This window comes from Saccostrea echinata, unplaced genomic scaffold, assembly GCF_033153115.1.
Source record: "Saccostrea echinata isolate AGI-Se365-2 ecotype Australia unplaced genomic scaffold, CSIRO_AGI_Sech_v1 ptg000017l, whole genome shotgun sequence".
NCBI lineage: Eukaryota > Metazoa > Mollusca > Bivalvia > Ostreida > Ostreidae > Saccostrea > Saccostrea echinata.
In genome coordinates, this window is record NW_026889766.1 from 3,375,300 (window position 1) to 3,384,862 (window position 9,563).

Consider the following 9,563-nt stretch of genomic DNA (forward strand, 5'->3'; position numbering starts at 1 on the left):
ATATATTCCATAAGAAGTGTCTCTTGAGGTGCAGCCATGAGAAAAACGAAAATGTGGGGATACAAGATGCCTTTTGAGATTGTTAAAAGCACGACTCACATCAACATCAAATTCATTTTAAAATTTTATGAATTAACTTAAATGAATAATTTTTAGCGTTTTTTTTTTTTCTTTTCTTTTCTTTTTCTTTTTCTTTTTTTTTTTTTTTTTTTTTTTTTTTGCCAAATTTTAACATGATATTTTCAATGGATAATTCATTTATCGATTGACCCATGGACACTGACTTCAAACAACTTATTTGGTTATCCTCTCAGCATGACAATTTCGCTTTCTTATCTTAAAAAAAAATCATAAATATACAAAGAAAATATTGTTACCCTTGTCGAGCCTCCACTTTGACAAACAGATCAGGTCCGTAGGAAGGAATTTTAATTGGAGGGGGATAGCCTAATAATTAAAGTTTGGATGGACACGAAAGATGTATTAATTGAGGGGGCACATCCATGAAATAGCTTTTTTATCTATAGTATACGATACATATCGGAAAAATTATTGGGGCAAGCCCCCCTTTCTTTGTGCCCCCCCTTTCCCATTTATGCGGACATCGTCTTCATCGTGAGTGAGTGAACATCTATTTACTTCTATTCTTATAAGCTTCGTGTTAGAGTTTTTATAATATCTATTATTTTTTCCCTACTATAGGGTAGGTAAACTGAAATCTGTTTTTAGATGTTAAACCCCGCAACGGAAATAGAGTCTTTGAAGAATAACACTTGAAATGAAAAGATCAAAAGCACCTAAAGCTATGATAAAGCTTTGAGTACAAATTATCAAATTCTTATTTATTATTAATTACTCATTAAGTAATTATTGTTTTGCTTTAAGCATACATTAAGAAGGAATCTATTTGTTTGTTGCTTAAAAAAAGCACAGAAAATAGTTCTGTAAGCAACTCAATGACTGCATAATATCACAGGAGATATTCACTACATTCAAAAGTTTCAAGACAGGTTCTTAAAACCAGAACTGGGACTAATCTCTTTCATACTTAGCTCTCTTTAACTTCCAGGCTATCTTAGAACAACCAAGAAATTGTTATCAAAACATGGACAAGTCATAGGGTATTTCGAGATAGCAAGTTTTCTTTTAGGGAATGTTTCTTTGAAAAAAAAATCAAAATGTTATGTTAAAGTCTGAGAAACTTTATATCCAGGGAAGCTCTGACTTGATACTATCTTTACTTTATACTCACATTATTCTTAAAATGACAGTGTGTTCTTGAAGTATTTGACAAATGTTTCTATTCAACACAGTATTATCTTCGCTACTCAGATTTCAACATGGAATAGACATTTCATGAGAATTGAAATAAAACATATTTTATCAATATTGAGAAAAAGGAAACTTTTCACTTTTTTAACCTCAGATTTACAAAGAAATGCATTGATAGGATCAGACTTATTAACGGATATCTAAAAGAAGCATTGCATTCATTTCTTGGGAAAAATAGACTTTAAACATAAACTATCATCAACCATTGCATAAACGTATGAGATTAATAGAACAAAAAGAAGATACTCTTACAAAAAATATAGTAAACAATAAATAACTATTGTTATAACTTTGACACTATGAAAACTATACGAGTTAACAATAGTGATAACTTTGACACTTTCATTTACTATAGTGATAACTTTGAAAACTTTGATTTGCTATTGTGAGAACTTTGAAAACTTTGATTTACTATATTAATGATATAGCATAATAGTTTGTTAGTGAATCACAACCACGTCATTATGTGATTTTTTTTATTGCAAAATATTTCTTATTCAACAATAAATCAAATAAACAAAAGTATTTTCAGTTTCTTAACAATTAAAATTTATTAATGTATTACATTAAATACCTATAATGTACTACTAGAATTCTACTACTTCACAAATTCGCACAAAATCTTAATAGACTTTTTTTATTTTATATTTTAAACACCAAAACGATTTTTTTTATTATAGTAAAAAAAAGGTTTCCTTCTCATTCGTCCTTTTTTATCAACAGTTATGACGTCATGGGTTATACATTTAAAACCCGTGACTAATATTTTGCCATAAATACCATCCAAAAATGACAAGATTTAGTTCATGTTATGCTTTTGCATGTTTTCATTCATTTCTAGCATCTGAAATAAATCTTTAAATATAGATATTAAGGAGTCGTTATATGTAGAATTCACGTCATTTAGGTTACAACCCTGAAAAAAAACTTCCAAATCACCTCTTCGGAAATTTTTCGATTTTAAGGAAAAAAGCTTTTGACAATTTTTTTGTAACGAGAATCCATTGTTGAAATCCAAACTTCAGATATGAATCTTTAATACAAACTTTTTAACTTAAGTTTATACAATTGATTGCACTTTTGAATCATTTTGAATCATTTCCGTTCCAGTATGATTTGACGTTATATGTTTACTACATTACAAACATAACATTTTGATATCAAACATAAGAGTATGATTATCCTTTAACAAGTGCTGATGTTAGAAAAGCGATGAACAGTCAAAGTATGTACAATTCACGTGGCTTTAGCAGGATATAATGTTCTCTTTAAAGAGGTCTACGGAAACACGAAGTTTCCAGAGAATGCATATCCATCAATACGATCATGGCCATATACAATCATTCCAAAATTTGACTCATTTGTTGTTGTTAGAACATATGTTCCATTCGAGACGTCAAAAGTACGGATAACGTATAATTTTTTTGAATATACTAGGCTCTCGTAAACAGATTGGTAATGGTCAACGGTTTGTCCATTTATTTGAAGATTATTTATTGCGTCTCGTTCAAATACCACGCATATAAAGTTTGCTGTGAATCCGTCTGGGATCATTATCTTGTAGTAATTGACATATTGATGAACACCAGGAATGACTGTCATATAAGGGTCGTTACTTTTAGAACCCATTCCGAAACCAGTAACCAGTACCGGGGTCATGGACTCAACAACTGTTGTTTCATTTGATGCAATTTCAATGTTCCTGCCTTCTTTTCCATTCAAAGGAAGGTTTGTTGTTTTGGTTCCAACACTAATGTTGACATAACCCTGACTTTCACTTATTATCTGAATTAAAGTTTCTAGATTACCAAAGAATGGGGGAACAATGTACTCATTGTCTAATTCGTTAGTGGGAGGTAACTGAGTGAAGAGATGACTGCAATAATTAATTTTGAACTGCTTACACCGATTTCCAGAGAACACTGCTATAGACTTTGTTGATGTTATGAATGTTCCAGTAAGGTCTGTGTTATGGTTTACTTGGAGGGTTTCAAATCTACCCAATGTTATTTGGAAAGTATCCCCATCGTCATATGTTTTCCCCAAAATTTCAAGAGGATTTTTGTTTTTCATTTTCAATGTAATATTGATTTTCGTTAGCTCATTGAGGGCCCCAATAGCAAATTGACTAACATAATAATAATCAAGCGATGAAGTATACGGTTCTGTGGAAGAAATTAAATATTTAGTTGAGAGTTTCTTTGTTGGAATAATCAGTGTCCCGTCACCAGACTGCTTCATGGAATTTCTTTGAAATAAAGTAACTGACGATGGTTCTGAGCTTTGTAATATTACAGCTTTGGGTTCTACTGTCAAATATTTGCACATCATCTCATGAGGAAGACTTATCCTAGTATGGGATGCAAAGTGTATTGTATTGTCAATTGCTGTTTTAATATTTGCATTCAAAGAAGGTGAAGTTAACACGTTGACATTTGCATCTTTGTCCGTTGTAACGTGAATAGATAAGGATCCTTCATAATGCAGATTATGCATAAAAAGGATAAGGAATTCTCTGCCTTTACTACCTGTAAATAAATGGACGGGAAATATAAAGAAAATAAGAATATGTATTTAAATACGCAGTAATTATTTGGGTATTTTATTTCAGTCAATATGTTACTATAATAATGAAATAAAAAGTTTAGAGTTACCTGTGGATTTTACTGTCTGTGTACTTGGTAAAAGAGCTTGGATAGTTTGCCTTTCGTCTTTTGTAGTTATATCTGATTCATCAAAAGCTGATGTTGACTGTATAGTTGGTTTTGTTTCGAGGATTTTTGGTTTTCGGTCTTGTGTGATTGGAGGTGAAGTGGTACCCGGTATCTTTGAATGAAGCAGTGAGGACGTTGATTCCCCCTCTAAATAGGATTAATCGGATAATGATCATAGTTTCCCTGTTCACTAATAGGAAAAAGTTCCTCAATGACAATACCCCCCCCCCCCCCACACACACACACACACAACCCCCTTCCCCCAGAAAAAAAGGTATATAGATTATCTGTTACCCTATGACTTTGTGTTAAAATACTTCACACAAAATAGCATTTTAGTGTGACAGCGTCAATCAACCTCTGGCGCATACAGTGTAATTTTGTAATGGAACCTGAATATTTTTTTAGATTTCTCTTGATGAAATTTACGTATTTCATAGAGCACAAAAATGTAATTCTGGATTTGTATTATGCACAAGAATTTTTGCTAAATATCTTTGAGAATGAAATTCTAATTTTTAATAAAATTTCTAATAAAAAAACTTAAGAAATTAAAGAATATTTGTATATTTTTTTTTTCAATTTTAAAGAAATTAATTAAGTTTAAAACCTTGCTGAAAGAATGAACGATTGTGAGAAGATATCTACACATATCTACACATATTTTTATTTTATTTACAAAAACATTTCTTTTTAAAAAGTGTTCGAAGAAAGTTGAGTATTTGCTGTTCCATTGAACAAAAAGTTGCGAATGTGATGAAATAAGGCCTAACAAAAATTATGTTTTCAAAATGTGTGAGTAAAGTTAATCTTTTTACCATCAGTTCCAGAAGGAAATGTTCCTATTGGACAAGGACCTGGAAAAAAAATATAAACCTGATCATGAATGTAGACCTTTTAAAAACATGCAATTTAAAAATGCTTTTTAATTTATTTTTATCTCTCACAATAATGTACTTATAAAGAAGAATTAGAGAGTCAGTTACCAGTAAATTAACAAGAGGCCCATGGGCCACATCATTGGCTAGGAAAAAAAAGCAAAAATTAGTACAGTATTGAAAAGTTTACAGGGAGGGGGGTGTTGAATTTTAAACTATCTGAAAATGCTTTCATATCAATATAACAAATAGCTTAGTTGTTCTTGAGCAGCAGATTTTTTTTCCCATATATTCATTTGTAAAAATTTGATCCCCCATTGTGGCCCCACCCTACCCCCGGGGGCCCTCATTTGAACAAATTTCATTGTACACTACCCAAAGATGTCTCCATATCAATTTGACTAATCATGGCTTTTCTGTTCTTGAGAAAAAGACTTTTTCCTATATATTCCTCTGTAAACTTTGATCACCCATTGTGGCCCCAACCTATCCCCGGGGTAATGATTTGAACAAACTTGAATCTTCACTATCTGAGGATGCTTCCATATAAATATGACCAATCATGGCTTTACTGTTCTTAAGAAGAAAATTTTTAACGATATTTTCCTATATATTTCTATGTAAAACTTGGATCCCCCATTGTGGCCCCACCCTACCCCCGGGGGTTATTATTTTAACAAATTTGAATCTTCACTACCTGAGGATGTTTCCATATAAATATGACCAATCATGGCTTTACTGTTTTTAAGAAGAAGATTTTTAGAGATATTTTCCTAATATATATATCTATGTAAAACTTGGATCCCCCATTGTGGCCCCACCCTAACCCCGGGGGTCATGATTTGAACAAACTTGAATCTACACTACCTGAGGATGCTTCCATATAAATATGACCAATCATGGCTTTGCTGTTCTTAAGAAGAATATTTTTAAAGATATTTTCCTATATATATCTATGTAAAACTTGGATCCCCCATTGTGGCCCCACCCTACCCCCGGGGGTCATGATTTGAACAAACTTGAATCTACACTACCTGAGGATGCTTCCATATAAATATGACCAATCTTGGCTTTACTGTTCTTAAGAAGAAGATTTTAAAAGATATTTTCCTATATATTTCTATGTAAAACTTGGATCTCCAATTGTGGCCCCACCCTACCCCCGGGGGTCATAATTTGAACAAACTCGAATCTACACTACCTGAGGATGTTTCCACATAAGTTTCATCTTTCCTGGCCCAGTGGTTCTTGAGAAGAAGATTTTTAAATGATGCCATAATTTTTTCACTAATTCCTAGTTATCTCCAGTTGAAAGAGGGCGTGGCCCTTCATTTGAACAAACTTGAATCCCCTTTACCCTTTGTGGCAAGTTTGGTTGAATTTGGCCCAGTGGTTCTTGAGAAGAAGATGAAAATGTGAAAAGTTTACAACAACAACGACAACAGCGACGACAGACAACGGACAAATTTTGATCAGAAAAGCTCACTTGAGCCTTTGGCTCAGGTGAGCTAAAAAGGTTTTAATAGTGCAGTCGTAATCTGCACTTTACGTTTTCAAGTTTCAAATACTTGGAGTAAACATATACAAGGACGCCAATGTGTCCTTGCCTTGAGTGGTAGAACTTTGAATTAATTTGCAAATTTTATCGTTTACCAACAAGTATGACACAGTGCTTAACGTTATTTTTTAAAGTATTTCATCTTACCTACATGTACAAATATGCCTAATTTCTAAACAATGGTTTGGTTTTAGATTCACATTCAAATTATAAATAGAGTTACAATTTCATTTCAAAAGAAATTCAAATTATTTAAACGCTTACACTTGGAGATTTTATCATTAATGGATGCAAGATCTCTTTCTAACGTCATCATTTTAATTCCTTGGTTTTTGACAAGTTGAAGAATTTCTTGAAGTAGTGCGGTTTCCTTTCGACTTGAATAAGTGTCAGTCACCGAGCGACTTTGACCATAACAAATAGTTGTCATATATACTGCCATAAGGTAAATCAAACTCCAGATCCCAAACATTTTACTCGTCACCAGTATTTAAATCATAGAAGTACATTAAACAGGTCTATCTACAATAAAAAAAAATATATCAGATACATGCCTAAATTCCCCACATCAATAGTGATCTTGGATAAATTGCACTGCAGTGAAACTTCTCTAATCCAACACTTTTCGTTTCATCAAAAATGGTCGGGTAAGACAAAAATTACTGATTAAACAATTTTAATCATTTGAATAAATTGAAACACAGTTAAAGTTTACATCCTAATAGACAGGATTTCGGAATAAATATTTCCAGATTCGACAATTTTTGTTATAATTAGGTCTTCCGTTTTCAACGGAAGACCTATAGTGATTCTACTGTTTCTTATTATTATTATTCTTATTTTTTTGACTTTCTAATTTTGTGCACGCGATTTCTCGAAGACTATAGGATGGATTTACATGGAATTTTCAGGAAAAGTGTGCTGTAACATGAACTTGATCTATCTGAGAGATTTTTTTGAAATTCTCTTCCGGTGCCAAGTTACAGTGGCTGCAACGTTATTGTTGACAAACCAATCGTGTAGAATCGTTCGTGTAACGTGCGTGATCGTTCGTGTAATGTGCGAGATCGTGCGTGTATCAGACTCAATCGTTTGCAGTTTTAAACGTGTGTGATCGTGCGTTAAGAAACGTGTAAATTTCGTTTTGTAAGTTTTTATCGGAATGTTATTTATAATACAAGCATTTCGCTTGTCTAAATTTTTTTCAATCCAAATAAAATGAATGAAACCCGATTTACATAATTGCAAGCAGAACGAACTAATTTTCGCTCGGAAATAAGCAATATAGTAAGTCGTACAATATTGTGATTTTTTGTGATAAACCGTACTTAGATGTTTAAGGATTTTTTCTCTGATGTTAATTATGTTTACTGCTAATTATGGTCAAGATATTTTTAAAATCAATAGATCAAAAATAGATATTTTTACAAATAAATAAATAAACAATTCTCTACGTTTAACTAAATATTTAGTCCGCGAATGTACATGTACACGACATGATTGTCGGGGTTTCGTTTATCAGTGTTTATCTCTGGAGCTTACTTTAACTATTTTTATAATTTCTGCAAATAAATGATTTGTAAAATAATTGTTGATTTTAGAGAGATTCACAAATGGAAACATGGATTAAACTTATAATTTAATTCATATTTATGCCAATTTTTTTTTTCAGACTTATCCCTTTCTGCATATTATGAAATCTAATTCAATCAAAGCTAACGGTCCACCTGCATGTACATCTTCTGATAGAAGAAAAAAAAACAGTTTTCTTAAGTGGGAGAATTATGTAAATAATTATTTTTTATCTAATGTATTAAGTTTCAGAAATATCCATTTCTATTTTTTCTATTATTTTTCAAAGTTGATGAAATAATATCAATAATTATTTGAAATCTAAAATAAATATTAAGGCTTATTTCGTTTTGAAAATATCCATTCCTAAAGAATTTGAACTATTTTGCGTGAAGAATCGTGCGTTTGCGTTAGCAATCGTGTAAGATCGTGTAACGTGTAGAATCGTGTGCGTGAGGGATCGTTCGTTTAACAGGTTTTATCGTGCGTTAATCGTGCGGAATCGTTCGTGTAAGTTGTCAACAATAACGTTGCAGCCACTGTACAGACCATTTTCTGATTTCAAAATGACATTTTGTCCGCGGATAATCTCAAGAACGACAAGAGATATCAATGTCAAACTTTCAGGGATTATAGTTCGTGATAGGTATTAGCCGGGTTGCTACCTTTCGTTCGTCGTCGGCACTTCCGGTTGCTTACGGAAGTGATCAAAGAAATCGTAAAATTTCAACTTTCCTTTTTTAAATCAATACTTACATCACATCATTGGATCTCTTTTGTAGTTTCGAAATATGTTTGTCCTACCGGAAACAAAAACGTCAACTTCCGGTTATAAGAGAAAAACTACATAATTTGAATATTTTTTTCTTTCCAATTAATATCTTTTGTAGATAAAGTATTTGAACTGAATTTTAAATATGTTATTCAGACTAATAATGTCAAGAGCAACGTCAAATATCTTTGTAAAATTCACTTCCGGTCGCGTGTTTTCCTGTCCTGAAAATGAGAAGTTGTGTGAGCAAGATCTCGGAAACGGTAAGAGATTAAGACACCAAACTTTTATGAGCAACAGACCTTCAGATGAAGGCAAAACCATTTGGGTTAAGAGCGTCAATCGTCACTTCCGGTCGTCACAGGAAGTGATCAAAGAAAACGAAAATTTCAACTTTTCTTCTTTTAATTAAAAATTGCATCACTTTATTGCATCTTTTTCGGAGATTCGAACGATGTTCGTCCCACCGGAAACAAATACGACAACTTCCGGTTTGAAGAGAAAAACTAAATAATTTGAGTTTTTTAATTTCCCGTAAATATTCTTTATAGATAAAGTATTTGAAATGAATTTTAAATGTGCTATTCAGAGTGCAAATGTCTAGAGTAACCTTAAATATTTTTTTAAAAAATTCATTTCCGGTCGCGTGTTTTCCTGTCCTCAAAATGAGAAGTTGTCTGAGCGAGATCTCAAACAGGTAAAAGATTAAAACACCAAAAGTTTAAGAGTAATGGGCG

General features: G+C 32.2%; 1 protein-coding gene across 1 annotated transcript; it reads right to left on the minus strand.

Annotated features, from left to right (window-relative positions):
- Positions 1-2,610: 2,610 nt before the first annotated feature.
- Positions 2,611-3,660, minus strand: LOC133189237 (IgGFc-binding protein-like). The gene has a single exon (XM_061324640.1). The coding sequence runs from the start codon at positions 3,658-3,660 to the stop codon at positions 2,611-2,613; it is 1,050 nt and encodes a 349-aa protein (XP_061180624.1).
- Between the last annotated feature and the right edge of the window lie 5,903 nt (positions 3,661-9,563).